This window comes from Triticum aestivum, chromosome 2D (genome assembly GCF_018294505.1).
Source record: "Triticum aestivum cultivar Chinese Spring chromosome 2D, IWGSC CS RefSeq v2.1, whole genome shotgun sequence".
Taxonomy (NCBI): domain Eukaryota; kingdom Viridiplantae; phylum Streptophyta; class Magnoliopsida; order Poales; family Poaceae; genus Triticum; species Triticum aestivum.
Genome location: NC_057799.1, coordinates 130,713,545 through 130,730,096, shown reverse-complemented (window position 1 = coordinate 130,730,096; position 16,552 = coordinate 130,713,545). Strand labels below are relative to the sequence as shown.

The window sequence follows — 16,552 nt, the reverse complement described above, 5'->3', positions numbered from 1 at the left end:
ATGATGCTTTGCATTCGTACTAACACTTCAGGTCTTTATTGATTGATAGTGATGTTTACAGGAAACGAGATTGGATTAAAGTATACCCAGCCACACATGACTGCCAACATTAGTGAAATAGCGAATTTTTAGCTGTCGTAATACCCAGCCACACATGACGGTCATGTTAAAACTCGTCTATATAAGCACCGTCAAGCATCAAGAAATTAGCACAAGAGGCATGAGCTCAGAAACGCCAACCAAAGATAACAAACTGAAAGAGAGGAACAACTCAACATAACACACATCCTCAAGCGAGTTCCAGCCTGCCATAAAAGAATTGTGCTAAAGCCCCCAGGAACTAACACCAAACAGCGTCAATGATTTAGGATTCGCACAAATACCGAACCACATCTACATAAAATCTCCGCATGATGTTTACAGGTCAGAGCATTCAAAAATGCGGGCAGCAACCAGCCACAAAAGAGGCACCAGCCGAAACTTGGTATCATCAGGTTGAACATGCGATAGAATGCGGATGATTTCAGAGATTCCTAAAGGAGTAGGGGGTGCGAAACAGTATCAATAGGCGAACACTCTAGTTTCCTACTTTGCTGGATTGCACACACTATGCGGTAACTGCTATTTGCTTGGGACCATTGAAGCGGCCAGGCCTCCCATTCGCATTCCCGTTCCCGTTGTGGACGGGGCGTGGCTGATGGTGTCCGTTCCCATTCTGGCGGTAGTCATCTCCGTTCTGGCGGTAGCCGTCCCTGTTCTGGCGGAAGCCATCTCCGATCTGGCGGTAGCCGTCCCTGTTCTGGCGGAAGCCATCTCCGTTCTGACGGTAGCCGTCCCTGTTCTGGCGGTAGTCGTCTCCATTCTGGCGGTAGCCGTTCCCGTCCTGACGGTAGTCATTCCTGTTCTGACGGGAGTCATTCTGGCGGTAGTCATTCCCCTGCGCTCCTCGACCATGGCCTGAGTACTCGTTCTGATTTCTGTTATCCTTCCTCATGTTATTGCCATCACGGTAGTTGTTACCATTGTTCACAAAGCCCGCTCCCCGTCCTCTGAAGTTTTCACCATCACGGTAGTTATTGTTGTTCCCAAAGCTCGGCCCCTGACCCCTGAAGTTGTCGCCATCACGGTAGTTGCCATTGTTCACAAAGCCTGCTCCCTGTCCCCTGAAGTTGTCGCCATGGTAACCACCTCTGTCTGGCAGGACCCGACTGCCCCGAGCATTGCCATTGTACTCACTATGGGTGACTCCATTAACAACTGAAAGTTTTTTTGGGGGGAATTAACAACTGAAAGTTATAATCCAAGCATGCAAGGCCTAGAAACCAGCAAAAATATGACTCGCAACGATGGAATTAAACTAAAACAAATATGCAAAGGAGGCAGCATTTACTGTGCACATGGATCAGTTATCAGCAGCATAACTTAATCGGAGATGGGAAGGAAAACAAATTGCAATTTAATTGGTTTCTAACCATCCAGATGCTATCTTATACTACCTCCGTTCGAAATTAAGTGTCGCTGATTTAGTACAAAGTTGTTCATTTTAATTTTTTGAGAGTAAGGACTTCTTTTCAGATGGAAAGCAAGGACACACCAACGGTTGCATATGACATGTCCACCTGTGAAAGGCGGACTAAAACTATGGAAGAAATCATTCTATTTTAGTTGCATATATGACGTGCCGATATCATGATGCAGCTCACCTCGTTTTGGAGTTCGCTTCTCCTCGACATAAGACACATACGAGCCAAAACGAACTTTAAATACCTAAAAGTCAAAACGAGTATTAGTTATAGAGCTCTTGCAACATCTTGCAGATACTTAAAATGCTGAAATGACGATGGACAAGTAGGCCAAGTTACAATTAGCCCTCCACTATTTTAGACAATGTAGCTAAATGTGCTCCAGCTAACTTAAAGTTGCACAAACTGAAACAGAATGCAGCAGCGTAGCTAAATTTAACTTGTAAAGTAATAGCGCGAACTGAGAAAATACACTGGGAGAACAAACCTCGATTGCTGCATTCATTGATTTTTCAGACTCAAATTCAACAAAGCCAAAGCAGAACCCATCAGCCTGCAATGCAAAACTAATGTTAGCAAGCATATGTTTCATAGAAACCAAGCCTACATTCATACAATGTTAACTAACCTGACGGTGTACAACTTGTATACCACGAGGCTTGATTGAACCAAACTTACTGAACTCAGCCTCAACCATTTCGATAGTTGCATTCATAGGCAAGTTCTTCACAAAGATTGAATACCCTTGGTCTGCAAACAAGGTAGTGTTATAGTTCAGTACAACAAAGATATGTGCTTCAATTTTCTATAAAACAGATGGAGAAAGCACAAACCATCAGAAATATTTTGGTCATTTGGAGGCGCAGTATCAGCTGCATGCGTAGTTTTTGCAGGAACAGACGAAGATTTCTCCCCATTTTCAGCTCTCTTTACTGTTGGATTTGGTCTAGGTTTGGGTTTGGGTTTGGGTTTGGTAATGGGTGCTGGCGGTATGCTCTCATTTGTGGCCTTAACCTATCATGCAAGTCACAGAAGCCAGTAAGCGAGCATAACAGATCGAGTTAATTATTATTCCACATCCAGAACTCACTCAATTCTGGCAGTACAATTAGTGGGGGAAACTGCAGGAAAACAAGAGGAAACTTACAATCGATGCATAAGTCTTCTTAATAACATCCTTCTGAGCTGAAGCAGGAGTAGGTGCTACCTCAGGTATCTTAATAGCATCATTCTTAATTTGAGAATTTTCATTTCCAAATGAATTTATGACTTTCTCCTTGCTAGAAATACTCTCTACAGATGGATCCATGACTTCATCACTGATGGAAATATTCTCTGCCGATGGAGTTATGACTTCAGCATCCACAGGAATCGTCTCTGCAGATGGATTTATGACTTCACCATTGGTGGAAATATTCCCTGCAGATGGAAGCTCTGGGTCCATGCTCTCGTTGACAGATGTTTCTGGTCAAATATTGAAATGTCAGCAAGCTATGAAACCATCAGTTCAAAGATGAAATTCCATTACCTGGTTCAGCTGGAAATGGAGCAATCTGAGTGTTTCCATTAACATGGTCAACTAAAGCTTCATTTGTCTCAGCCAATGGCATCTCCGGCACAGCTCGAAGCACATCATTCAAAACAAAATAGCCTCCATTTTCTTGTGGAGCAAGGAAGAATGACTGAACAAATCTATGCTTCACAGTATCAAGCATGGTAAGAGATCCAGTAACCAAAATGAGCACACCACCACCGTGGGATGGCTGAGTATCTACATTATCTAACTGTATCAAACAGCCCTTCATATCTGTAGATAAGAAGTGTTGATTGATAGCCTGGTCAAGCACATCAAACAAGTCAGTTATAACAAATCAGGTGACTAGACATGGATAAACAAGTAACATGTATAAAGTGATATGACCATGTAGCTGATTATACAGTACAGTACATATTAGACAAATTAAATAAGAGATGCTGGAAAAACTATACTTACTGCAGGCAAATGATATTACATGGATTATCCTTAATAATAGTAGTGGAGAAACATTACCTACATGATTTGATTAATTGCACAATACCACCACTACCGCTACTACTACCTGCCCAATTTACAGTAAAAAAAGTACTCTGCGTAGGATACCACATGAGAACATGGAAGTAGTATCCCGTTGTGAATTACCACGCCAAAGCAGCCTGATGATCACAACATGCTAGCAAAATCTACCCTTAAACTAACTAGCTGTTATTTGTCCTCAAGCTATTCTAATTCTAAGTGGCAAATCGTAGAAATGAAGTCCATCAATAGTATCGACGAAAACAAGCTCTGGTATAAAATAAGTGAACGTGTGCCCTGAATTCTAGTTTCCACCTAATCACTTTAATCTATACACCTTATACATAATAGTAAGATCATAGAATACTACTGCTGTACTGCAGAGAACTTACATATGTAGTGGTTATAGATGTCAATGGACCATCAGAATCTGGTCGACCAAGGATACTTTCATCATGATAGAACTTATGGACATGCTCTGGTGACGAACCCAAAACTCTGTAGTATTGTTGAGCAAACGCATTCCCAATCTGTCAGCAAGACCAATCATGTTTAGCAATACTGCTATTATTCTAGATTAATAATAAATAGGATGGAGAAAAACAGTACCACATCCGGATGAAAAGGACGTACGAAATTCCCAGTTGGTGTAGACATTGCTGCACAATAGATGACACTGCTTAGTATCTAATGTTTTGAGACGAATGAATATTGTGTGACGATCGAGCAGCATAAAAAGTTTGTAGCTATTCAAAAACTATCAGAAAGGTTCACAGTAAACTGTAAACATTGTTGCAGGAAAACAAACTGTTGCCTCAAAGGAAAATACAGTGATTGGCTGAGCAACCATCTATAAGGTCCTACAGTTTCCAAACACCCAAACCATTGGCAAATAACTATCAACAACTCAGTATCACAGTGGTCTTTGTCCATCATGAATGGATGCTGACTCATATTTCACGAATTAATGGCACAACTTACATAGCATGTATCACATATATCACTGTAGCCACAGACAATTGGTACAAATATAGCACAATGACAATAACTATCAGATTGAGAAATTTCAGATACAACAATTGGCATTTGAACTCATAATTGTCCCCCAAATTTCTCCCAATCATCACATAAAACAATAAAAAATTATTCAGCAGACTCGACCTAAGCTTATCAACATTGGAAAACCATCACAAAAGCTAGATTTAATTGCTTTCTGCAAAGGAAAATTGACGTCCATATAGAAAAACCAACTCACAATAAGAAAATGATTGAAATTTCAGAATTGAAATGGTAAACTAGCTAACAAAATGAACAAACTATACATCAAAACACCCACTATACCAGCTGCACATAAGCCTATTGCATTGCAAAAATCATGTTCCACGAGGCAAAAGCAATACCAAATGTCTGCAGCACAGTGACATGAAACACCCCCACCAAAATCTGAAAACTTACACGACTCATAAGTTACCTATCTAATGACCACAGCAAAAATTGCATTTCATTATCAGTGCTAGGCTGTTGATACTCCAAACCAGTCAACAGAAAACATTAGTTTAATAGTGACTGAGAATCTAGTCTGTCTAGATAAATGAAGGTGACAATTTCACAACAAACACCATTACGCAAACCCCAGCCGGCAACCCATACAATACATCAATTTTTTCGTCAAAAGGAGGCCCTTTCCTTCACCCAAGCAAGTAAACAACATGAAAGCCTGTCCATAACTGCTACGAGACCAATTTATTAAACAACCCACCCAGAATAATCCTTTGTTAATTCACAGAAACACAGTTTTAAACCCACCAAACCCGACCCCCGCATCGACCGACGAAACCCACAAAAGCCACGCCACGACCCCACGACAAGGACAAGCGTGCACCAAGCAAGCCAAGTTGATTGCAGGGAAAGCGTAAAATAAGAACTTGGAACAATGCCAATAACTATCAGATCCTAGATATAGCCCAATGACAATAACTATCAGATTGAGAAAAAATGGATACAGCGTTTGGAACTTGAGCTCATAATTGTTTTCCCAATTTCTCCCAATCATCACACAAAAAAGTAACCATTTATTCAGCAGACTCGACCTGAGCTTATCAACATTGGAAATAAAACAAATCATCAGAAAAGCTAGCTACAACCTCTTTCTGCAAAGGTAAATCGACTACCGTTCAGAGTAACATCCATATAGGGAAAAAAACAACTCACAACAGGAAAATGATTGAACTTTCAGAACTGAAACAGTAAACTTATAGATAACAAAATGAACAAACTATACATGGAACCATCCACTAGACCTGATGCACGTAAGCCTATTGCAATGCAAACAAAGAATGTTCCACGAGGCAAAAGCAAATACTAAATGTCTGCAGCCCGGTGCCATGATGGAGCACTCCAACCAAAATTCTGAAACCACACAAGACACATAAGCTACCTATCTAATGACCACAGCAAAAAAAAAATGCATTAGATTTGCAGCGCCAGGCCGTCCTGATATTCCAAACGAGTCAACGGCCAACATCAGTTTAATAGCGATTGAGAGTACAGACAAAAAAAGATGACATTTTCACACAAAACATCGTTACGTAAACCCCAGCCAGCCAGCAACCCACACAATACGTCAATTTTGTCGTCAAAGGGAGTCCCTTTCCTTCACCCAAGCACACAGACCACAAGAAAGCTTGTCCGTAGCCGCTCCAGGACCAATTTATGTCCAACAAACAACCCAGACCAGCCCGGTGCTAATCCCCAGGCGACGCGGTTTAAACCCGGAATCCGCCCAGACCGGCAGCATTACACCGCACCAAACCCTACCCCCGCGCAGACCAACGAGACCCACGGGGCCCCTCGAGCCGCGCCACGACGAGGAGGGCGAGCGCGCGCACCGGCCGAACCGAGAGCCGGTCGAACGGAACGGAACGGAGAGCGTAAAACGGGAGAGATCGAGACGCGCGCGCGGGGAGAGGGGAGAGGAGCACTACCTTCCGGACGGAGCACGGGCCGACGGCCGCCGACGGCCACGGGAGGGCGGGCAAACCCTAGCGGAGCGGCTGGGCGACGCGGGTGGCGGGCGGGGCAGTTGGACTGGACTCGATCGAGGAGGCGGAGCGAGAGGGAGAGAGAGAGAGAGAGGAAAGGACAGAGCAGGAGTCGGAGGGGGTTTATAACGGGAAGGGTTTTGGGTGGGGGACGGGTCGCGAATGTTCCCACTGCGTCTCACTGGCTTCTGGGCCCTCACTCGGCAGCTTGCGGTCGGACCGGACCGGACCCGATCGCAGCACGGCTGGGCTCCGTCGGTCCGACCCACGAGTCCGACTTTTCGTTGTTATTATACGACCCCGATGTTGCTCGTCTTTGTTTTTTCTTTTTCTTCTCGAACCCTCCTATCCTGGCGGCGCGGCGGCGGCGCTCCCCTCCCTCACTCTTGACGGCGGCGCGGCGGCCATCCACCTGACCCTCCGTGTGCTCCGCAGTCGCTTTCCACCACCAAGCCCGTACGTCCTCTTCTTCTCTCCTGGGTAGCCTAGCTCGTGCTCTGGCCTGCACGGCTGCACCCAAGCTCCTCCAATCCGCCGCCGCCGACGCCGACGCCGACGCCTCGCACCTCTCACGCGCGTTGCTTCCATCGCCGCCCGCCCCCGTTCTATCTCGTCGCGGCATCGCGTCCCTGCTGTCGCCACCCCGTCCGCAGTATTGGACATTGGTGTTCGAGGTATGAGCTTTTATTTGTCATACAGCGATTCGTTCAAAAAATTAGTCATACAGTGATAGGATATGAATGAAGCCCAAACTAATGAGCCAACGAAATTGTGTGCCGGTGGCCACCATTTTGGCTGGGGTCATAGGCCTCAGTACCCTGGCTTGCAATCGGCACAAGCTTTGAACATTTGTGGATTAGCATGGTCTCATTTATTGATGTTATTTAGCAGGCTGTTCCTTGGGTCAGGATGAGCTTGCTATCCCAGAATGCGCCCCGGAAGCGCCCAATTGAGAGAAGTGGGGTCGATGATGATGGTGACGAGGGCATTGGTTCCCCCGTTGCTTTGAGAGGCTGGTAAGGAACCCAAGACAGAGAGCCACAGTAAGGATAGGAAGCAAAAGAGGGCCAAGGAGAATCACAATAAGGGTTTGAAGAAAAAGAAGGCCAGGGCATTGGAAGCGAAGCAGAACCAAGAGGCGGAGGGGATGAGGCAGCTGGAGAGTTCACTGTTTGGGCCGATCTATGTGCCACTGAAGTTCGGCACTGACCTTGGGGCTGCAGTGTCGGATCATGACAGGGATGGTCCTTTGTTCTTCATGGATCGGTCTGCCGGTAATGGTGAGGATGACTTGCCTGTTTATGAGGAGGACTTCGGCAGTGAAGTTGATGAAGATGAAACGGTCAATAAGGGGAGCAAGCCTGCGTGGGTAGATGACGAGGACGAGAGGACTGAGGTGGACATCTTAACGGCTTGTTCGGTTAATCCTCTCCCCAAGAGGATAGGAGGGGATTGGCAAGGATTGGTTCGTATTTTGACTTATAAGAGGTTTAAATCCCACTCAAACCCCTTCAATCCACTCGGATTCACACGCAACCGAACAAGGCCTAAAGGTTGCAAGATTGAGGAAGTTGAGAAAGGAGGCTGATGAGCGTGTGATCTCGGGCAGAGAGTATGAAGCTAGGTTGCGTGGTCATCATGCCTAGTTGAACCCCTTCACTGGCTGGGCAGATATGGGCCGTAAGGCTCCTCTCCCTGGGGTTTATGATGATGAATGCGATGAGGATGGCGGAGTCGACAATATTCTTCAGAACAACAATGAGCTTGTTGTCAAGGGTACCGCTAAGTTTTTTACCTGGCATGTTGGACTTTTCAAGGCTTGTTGATGCTAATGCGCAGGAGCCATCTACTGGTCCTATCAATTCCGTGCAGTTTCATAGGAATGGACAGCTGATGCTTGCTGCTGGCCTGGATAAACATCTGAGATTTTTCCAGATTGACGGGGAAAGAAACCCCAAGATCCAGAGCATATTTATCCAGGATCCCCCGCAAAAAAAAAATTATCGAGGATTGTCCGGTTTACAAGGCATCCTTTCTACCTGATGGCTCTGAAGTGATCCTTTCAGGCAGGAGGAAATTCTTCTACTCATTTGATTTGGTGAAGCTGCTGTTAGTAAGATTGGACCCTTGACCGGGCGCGAGGAGAAAAGCCTGGAAAGCTTTGCGATATCACCTGACTCAAAAACCATTGCGTCTGTTGGTAATGAGGGGTACATTCTCTTGATATCTTCCAAAGCAAAGCAGCTAATTGGGACCTTGAAGATGAACAGAAATGTGCGTTCATTGGCTTTTGCGGACGGTGGGAATCAGTTACTGAGCAGTGGTGGGGATGGCCATGTTTACCACCGGGATCTTAGAACGAGGAAGTGTATGCACAAGGCTATCGACAAGGGTTCCCTGACAGGCCTGCACCTCACAGGACGGCTCTTATTTCGCCACAGGCTCCAGCAGCAGCATCGTGAACGTGTACAGCAGGGGCGTGTTCCTCGGCGGGAAGAGGAAGCCGCTGAAGGCGATCGAGAACCTCACGACCGAGATCGGTCAGATGAAGTTCAACCACAACGCCCAGGTTCTGGCGATAAGCTCGGGGAAGGAGCGGAACAGAATGAGGCTCGTGCACGTCCCGTCTCTCACCGTGTTCCAGAACTGGCCAGGGCCTCGGTTCAGCCTCCAGTACCCCTGGTGCCTGCGGGTTCCTCTCTGTCGGACACGCCGGCGGAAAAGTGTTGCTGTACAAGCTGCACCACTATCAGAACGCCTAGGACGACTCGCCTGGAGAGTTCAGTTTTGACACTGTATTTTTCTGCTTCCTGAGACCCCTGTCATCTGCTGCGTGACTCCTCTTAGCCCCTTTCCCTTGAGTGGTGTTGTCACTGATGTTTAGTGCTTAATGCAACGCCTTGTTTGTTCTTTTTTGCATGCGAGTTGTAAACTGCTACCTGTTCAGTGTTTGTATGCTGCTGCCTGTTGAGTTCAGAATTTCTGCACACCGTTATGGAAGTGGGTACTTGGGTATGGCTGGAGGAAAGATGGAGGAGCAGTGCATATATATTGGTCTATGTTTTCAAGCTGATGACTGATATTTTGTGTGCTCCAAGTAGATGCTCTCACCGTGTCCAATGGGTCTGTGATTCTTAGGTTGGACAGCTCGCGCGCCTTGGACACCAGCGTTCTGCTCCAGAGATCTACGGGGCTCGCCGGCGCCACGCCCACCACCTGCTCGACGCAATGCCTACGCGAGGTGTGCATATCGCCCAGGGCAGCAGGACGGCGTGCTCCACTGCCATCGACCACCACCAGTGCCGGTTTCCTGTTCCAGACGACCGAGCGAGCGAATCACGAGCGGGAGCGGTGGCATTCCATGTGCGGTTCCAAGCCCGCGTCCGTCTTCCTCCACCAGGCCAGGCCCCGGTAGGCCGCCGCGATGACGCGGTTCCACGTGCGTCGCCATGATCAGCCTCTTGACCTCTCTAACAGTGGCGTTGAAGTCTTTACAGTGCCAAATTCCCCTTGCCTGCCCAGAATGATCACCGCGGCCCCGGAGCTCCGCTCGCCGCGGTCGGCCCTCCCCAGGTACGCCTTCGTCTCGTCCTCTCCAAGAAATGCCTGTCCCCTCCCGTGCATTCCCCTAGCTGTTGCCGATGAAACTGCGCCATGTGTCCGGTGCCCTCTCCTGTTCATTCCTCTCTAGCCGGTAGTACAAATCAATTAACATCCTGCATCATGTGTCCGGCGTCCTGGATGATCGGGCACTGACTGTGGTACAGTTCTCTTGTCGAGAGCTCGACGACGTGTTGTTGCGCCGAGGTGGGGGTGCGATTTTCGCCTGTACGGGGCCTCAATTCCAACCTATGGATGTTCATTTATATCCATGTAAAATGCATCAATTCATTTACTGTGAGGCGATGATCGGTTCAAGGGACACCGCCCGAGTGTCGGGGTAGGGCTGCCGTAGAATTTCCTTTGTGATGTACAAACAGTTTTGGGAGCTAACTACAGGCCTGAAACTTCTAGTGGGCGTTATCACACCCATCTGGCAGGAAACATCTTGTTATCTAGTAGTATAACACAGTGTGCGATCTTCCTGGCATGCAGGAGCCGAATGGTCCCTTCTTATCTAAAATAGATGAAGATTGTGTAAGAAACTGTTGCTTCATGTGATCGCGTATTATGGAACAAACAGTAGTTGTGCAATCAAGAAATGGAACATGATCTGATTCTGATCAAAGTAAGTATGTAACATCTACTAAAAATAAGACTTTCTACAAGTGCATAACTGATATTCAACTGCTTGCTTCGTCTCGTGTCAATGTCCGCGAGACCCTAAAAAAAAAGAACTTCTTTCCTTCCCTCAAAAAAATGTCCGCGAGACCAGTGTTCCAGGAATAATTATATTTCTTCTATATAATTCAGTCTTCAGAAAAACACAAAGGTTACATTTATACTAGTGGCTAAGCTTCCTAATGGAAACAACAGCTATCGCCAGTCGTATTCAGTTTATACTACTGAAAGACAGCTGCCTACGCAATTTCCATTGTCCAGCTTGCATCCTCTCTGTAGCCTCGCCACCTATGACCTCGTCAATGAGGTCCCGGAAGATGGATCTTTCAATGTCCAAAACCATGCCTTGTAGCTCACCTTCAGGGCTACCCCAATCTTTCATCTCATACAATGCATCCTCAGATAATGGTATGTTTTCATCCTCATCCTCTTCGGAGCATATCGCTGCCGAGCTCTCGGACAAGAGCCTGTCGACCTCTGTGCACAATTCCTTGAAAAGACGCCACCCACTTAACTTCCTTGATCGAAGAAGTTTCGCTGTTCCACTTGCAGAGCTATATATGTTCATCTTCTGAGCTATAATTTCATTTACCAGATCGAACACAATTCTGCGATGAAGTTTCTCCATGTTAGGGTCAGAACTCTTCTTGGCTCCGGTAACAGCTTGAGTCGCTGAAATGAAGTGCGGCTTTGTTTGCTCTAGAATGAGGAAGAGCTCTGGATTGATCGGGCAACTGGATGGCGAAAGTTGTGCAGGCATCGCTGCGAAGCTAAGTTCCTTGTGCAGAAGACCAGATGCTAAGAGTATCTCGTAGATATACTGGTGATCTTTGGAGTTTGCAGCTTCATCGTTCATCGATTGCAATTGTTCAAGTTTCTGAATGAGCGCCTCCAGGTTTTCTGGTTTGATCTGGCTGACTTCACTGCTCGTCTTCGACTGCGGCGTGTCCGGCAGGCTGTTTGAATTCCAGCATTCGTCTGAAGTATGCGTCTCGCCATCTGAAGAATCAGAAAAAGGATGTACACATATTAAGGAACCAATGCTTGACACAACCGCAGAAAAATAATGTACCAGACAGAAATACTGAATCCGCTACAGACAGTTAAACTGAAACAGACATGTACATGGATCAGACTGGAGATATGAATTCACTGTACTGTTCTGTCTACATGATTCACTGAACCACACACACTAGGTGCATCTGTAAAGGGGACACTGGTGGGCACATCTACACCAGCAATGCATAGACACCAGAGGACATGCATCATGCTGCTGTATGAGCGAGTGCAACATGTGGGGCTTGCGAAAATAGCACTGTTCAGCACCAGCACATCAGATGCAACTATCAATATGATGTGGTTCCTCCCACTCCCACTCGCAGGACCACGAGCTGCCTCTGGTAGCCTTAAATGCAGATTATCTGTCACTAGCGGCATTGGTATGCTTACAGCTAACTATGTTTGTCCTTTGCATAGCACTGTGTGCTTCTGAATTGAATGGGACCAAATAGTAGGACCTATTATGCCATTGATCTTACAGCTGGTGGCTATCGATTATTAACAAATTGGTGGTTTATCTGTTATTTCATTGCAAAGGAATATGCAGGAAAAATGCTAGATCAACTTCTCACCTTTGAATGAATCTGAGATGCTTTTATGGTAGAAGGATGTGTCGAGGACCGACACGGGGCTCAGGGCGTTCTCCAGTGAATGGATCTTGTGATCTGAACCCAGGATTGAAGAAGGGCTCTGAAGAAAATGAGAAGTTTCGTTAGTTAGTGTTAACAATGAGCATATGAAAAAAAAATAGCTGGCTGGTTTCTTTCATATATCTATTTATCTACCTTTTGGCTCGGTGTGTTTGGGTCAATGAACGATGATCTAGCAGCCAGAGGATTTTGACAATCCATTATACTGACGTCAATCTGCTTCGCCAAGCTGATCCTTCTTCCTGGACTCTGCGATACCTCATTGTCACGGTTGCTCTTCACTTGAGAAGGCTTTGATCTTGTTCTTCCTCTTGGGGATGCTGCTTCATTTGACTTCTTGCTTGGAGACTTTGGTGAGACCGGGGGACGAGACCGCCTCTCCGACTCTGCCTTCCTCTGCACTAACCTGGGGCTTGATGACCCTGTAGGCCTCGGCGAGCTCGCTCTGCTGGCAGGTTCGTCAGACTTGGATTGAGCCCTTGCAACGCGAGAATGGATCTTCTCGTTTGTGCTGGCTTCGCTCTTGTCAGTGAAGGATGAATCTCTGGGCTGCAGCTTCCTGAGGCCTCTCAGCCCTGCAAGGGGAGCAACTGAGACCCCAGGCTTCTCGGTGGTTCTTGCTGGCTTCATGACTACGATGGGAGACTGGAAGCTTCTGGAACTGGTGGTGGCTGAATCCTCTTCTTGGCTCTGAAAAGCCACCGATGCGGCATCACCATCGTTGTTCTGGTGCTTAGCATCCTTTGCATGCAATGCACCCAGAATTCTGAGAGCTCTGAAGTCTTTGTTGCACTCTGAGAACTCGAGCCCACCAAGCCTTCTCTCTATATCGGCATAGAGAGATGCGGTTCTTGGCCTCGCCTCAGCGTCTCGGCATTGTGAAGCCTTGCTGTTGGTGACGCTGACGCCTCTCTCCTGCTGCCTCCAGGGAGCAGGTTCGGTGAGAATTCTTGGAGGAGGTCTTGTTTTCAGTGCTGAAGGCTCGTTTTTCGGCAGCGAACCACACGCATCCTGGCAATCTCTCCTGGGCGAACGCGATGGACGCTCGCTCCGTGTGGCTTGTGCTGCTGTTCTTGGTGATCTTGCAGGCTCGTAGCTATCAGCGACCAGCATCCCCATAGCATCTGGTGCCTCTTCCAGCCCCATGAGCTTGGCGATGACAGTGTTGGAACGCCTGTGGCCCGGGGAGTCTTGAGGCTTCAGGGCGTCCAGGAGAGAGTCATCGGTTCTCCTGTAACTGTAGCTCTTCAGACGTGAACTTGGGCTCAGAGACTCTTTCCTGCTGTCCAAGGACAGCCTAGGAAGCTCTTTGGCCCTTGTGGAAGAAGGCTTCTTGGCTTCTTGGGTTTCAGCCGGCCGCAGGAGCCGCCGGTCGTCGCATGAGAAGCGCGACTGCTCCGGGAAACGCCTGCTGGACTCGACGACGTTTGCGGGGACGGCCTTGGTGGTCCTGTCGATGCTGATGACGTAGGTTCCGTCCATCGATTTGGAGAGCAGCAATGGCCTTGGCGAGTCCTTGTACTGTGCATTCCTTCTTGCTCCATTCGCCGTGGTCATGACAGTTAACCCTCCCGAGTCCCGGTTGATGGAGTCCTTAACGATGTCTCTGAAACCGACGTTCGGCTGTGCGGTCTTGGTGTCCATGTCAGCGCCCTTCAGACTTGGTGAGCTCTTCGGTGGCCCTTGTGGAAAGAGTTCTTCGTTGATATACGGTAGCTCCTGCTGGGCTGATTTGCTGCCGTCGATCGACGAGAAGGACGAGCATGAAGAGGAAGAACAAGAAGCTCTTGATGACTCTATTGAGAGGCTACTGTTCTCGGTCATGCTTTTGCTGAGTGTTTTCTCCTGCAAAATAAACCGAAAGGTCAGAGCCTCTCCTTGGTTTTCCGGCCAATAAAATTAATTTGATTTAGTCCAGATGGTGGAATCACCAGAATGATTTTGGGGGTGCTTGAGCTCTGCACTGGAACATTGCTGCTGCTTTCTGGTGGAGTACGGCCTGGACAAAAATGAAAGGACATTAGAATAGTAGTCTAAATTTTAAACAGAGAAAACAGATCAGTTTATGATCCCATCATGGTAATAATAACAAAAGGATGGATTTGATGGGATAAAAGGTGATGCCTTTTTGTTTCTATTCACCATTATTGTAACATGAAAAGAAAAATTAATATTCAACTGTTAACCTGTCATCTCCTTGATTAATCTACCATCTCAAGAATGTTTTCTTAAATCAAAAGTTCAGCTGTCCTCTTCAGTTCCATTAGAAAAGAAATTCAGTAATCAACTGTTCGGCTGTCCTCTTCACTGAAAATAGTAATGCTACTTCTGGATACAAAAACACACATAATTGCCTGTCACCATGTCAATGCCCGGTTCATATAGTGCTAAAAGTGGTTAGGCGCTGTCATTGAACATTCTTATTTTTAATGAAACGCTTTTGAGATCAGACTCATCAGATTCTTCTTTGCTGTTTATGTACTGCTGCATTTCTAGATGTTCTCCTTGCAGTTCTAGCAGCAAACTTTTTGAGCTTTAGCCTTTTGTCTCTTGTCAGCAAAAAATGCTTGAAATAAAATCAGGATTTTAGAAACTTGTTTTCCAACCTAAACTTTGGGAATCTAATCTACCGTACTTTTTGCAACAAAGAAAGTTTCTACCATTGTACCGTTTTATTTACTAACCATTTTGGTGGGTTGTTTTTTTCTGAACCCCCCAACTGTCCATGTTACCCAACTCTGGATTTGCAGTCTGAAAGGACTTGTGTTCAGCGAACGCAACAAGCAATCTTTCTGACAAGGGAAAAACCACTTGATAGCTTTCTGGCATCTGGTCAACGATGGCAGAACGAGTTGCAGCGCGCGATTCAGAGAGCCATTAAAAACTCGGAGACTATCCGCTAATTAAACCGAAGAAGATGAAACCGTAAGCAAGAAGAAGATTACGCCAGAGCTCGATGGCAGTGTGAATGGAATGGAATGGACACAAGATGGCAGGAGAGCCAATGGTGGAGATGGTGAGCTAGGTGCGGCGGTTACCTGCGGGCAGTCTCTTCTGCTGCGGCTGCCGCCCGCCAGCGCCGGCGCCGGCGCGACGCGCGGTGAGCATCCGCTGGCGGTCGAAGATCTGGAATATGCCGGCCATGCAGCCCATCTGGCGGCGGTCGAACTCCGGCATGTCGTCGGCCAAGACGTTGAGCACCCTCCTCGCCGCCGGCATCCCCCGACGCTTCCAAACCGATCAAACGCCGGCCCAAACGAGACGGCCGCCGCACATTCACCGCCCACAGCAGGCCTCACGCACGCTCACCGTGCGGCAGCGGCACCCTGTCGGAGATAGCAAAAGCAGGAGAAGGTTCGGAGACCAGAGAAGAAGAAGAGGCAGCGGTGTGTGGATGGATGCAGGTGCAGATATAGAAGTGTTGCAGGCTCTTGGGATGGGCGTTGTGAGTTCGGAGGAGGAATGTTACTACTTATGATGATGATTGCGGCTCCTACATGCAGAGGCTGGCTCGGCTCTCGTGACCCGGTGAGGAGAGGAGAGGAGAGGACGGGTTCGGGTTGGATGGAGGGAAGAGGGAGCGAGGGGGGGCTCGGGGATTTTAAGAGGGAGGCGGGCGCTGGCCTGGGTGCGTGAAATAAGAGAGGGAGGGGGGCATGGGGTGCTGGGGTGGGTCAAGCCGTGTCTCTGGTCCTGCGCGCGCGCGCGTCCATCACAAGCCCATGTGCGCGCTGATCATTGCGGGTGCCCGGGCGCGCGCACCGGTGCGCGCGCTTGCGTGGGTGCGCGCGAGCCGGTTCCGCCGGCATGTGATCTGTGTCAGGCCGCACAGCGCCGCACAGGAGTTTTCGTCGAGCCGGAGCACGGGCACGGCACCGGCCGGCCAGCCGCGGCCGCCGGGGCGGCGTTAAATTCCCGTGACGCGGGCGCCGGGCCAGAGCGTAC

General features: G+C 47.8%; 2 protein-coding genes and 1 pseudogene across 2 annotated transcripts; 1 reads left to right on the top strand and 2 right to left on the bottom strand.

Moving 5' to 3' along the window:
* Positions 1-341: 341 nt before the first annotated feature.
* LOC123052160 (nuclear transport factor 2) lies at positions 342-6,716 on the bottom strand. Its single transcript, XM_044475263.1, has 10 exons — positions 6,561-6,716; positions 4,186-4,235; positions 3,969-4,106; positions 3,052-3,358; positions 2,671-2,987; positions 2,357-2,537; positions 2,152-2,273; positions 2,011-2,076; positions 1,704-1,767; positions 342-1,257 (listed from the first exon to the last, which is right to left on the bottom strand). The coding sequence occupies exons 2-10, from the start codon at positions 4,231-4,233 to the stop codon at positions 608-610; spliced, it is 1,893 nt and encodes a 630-aa protein (XP_044331198.1). The 5' UTR covers positions 4,234-4,235; positions 6,561-6,716; the 3' UTR covers positions 342-607.
* Positions 6,717-7,526: 810 nt separating this feature from the next.
* Positions 7,527-9,612, top strand: LOC123052161 (U3 small nucleolar RNA-associated protein 18 homolog; annotated as a pseudogene).
* A 1,367-nt stretch (positions 9,613-10,979) lies between these two features.
* Positions 10,980-16,197, bottom strand: LOC123052159 (protein LONGIFOLIA 1). Its single transcript, XM_044475262.1, has 5 exons — positions 15,646-16,197; positions 14,539-14,606; positions 12,743-14,452; positions 12,530-12,647; positions 10,980-11,897 (listed from the first exon to the last, which is right to left on the bottom strand). The coding sequence occupies exons 1-5, from the start codon at positions 15,824-15,826 to the stop codon at positions 11,110-11,112; spliced, it is 2,865 nt and encodes a 954-aa protein (XP_044331197.1). The 5' UTR covers positions 15,827-16,197; the 3' UTR covers positions 10,980-11,109.
* Positions 16,198-16,552: the final 355 nt, after the last annotated feature.

What these genes read in the sequence shown, in the direction of transcription:
- LOC123052160 (XM_044475263.1), bottom strand. Translation starts at nt 4,233, where the DNA reads ATGTCTACACCAACTGGGAATTTCGTACGTCCTTTTCATCCGGATGTG. An exon ending in CATCTATAACCACTACATAT is followed by an intron (nt 3,359 to 3,968) that starts GTAAGTTCTCTG and finishes GTGCTTGACCAG; the next exon opens with GCTATCAATCAACACTTCTT. An exon ending in TACAAGTTGTACACCGTCAG is followed by an intron (nt 2,077 to 2,151) that starts GTTAGTTAACAT and finishes TTTGCATTGCAG; the next exon opens with GCTGATGGGTTCTGCTTTGG.
- LOC123052159 (XM_044475262.1), bottom strand. Translation starts at nt 15,826, where the DNA reads ATGCCGGCGGCGAGGAGGGTGCTCAACGTCTTGGCCGACGACATGCCG. An exon ending in GCAGAAGAGACTGCCCGCAG is followed by an intron (nt 14,607 to 15,645) that starts GTAACCGCCGCA and finishes ATTTTTGTCCAG; the next exon opens with GCCGTACTCCACCAGAAAGC. An exon ending in CATCTCAGATTCATTCAAAG is followed by an intron (nt 11,898 to 12,529) that starts GTGAGAAGTTGA and finishes CTGATTCTTCAG; the next exon opens with ATGGCGAGACGCATACTTCA.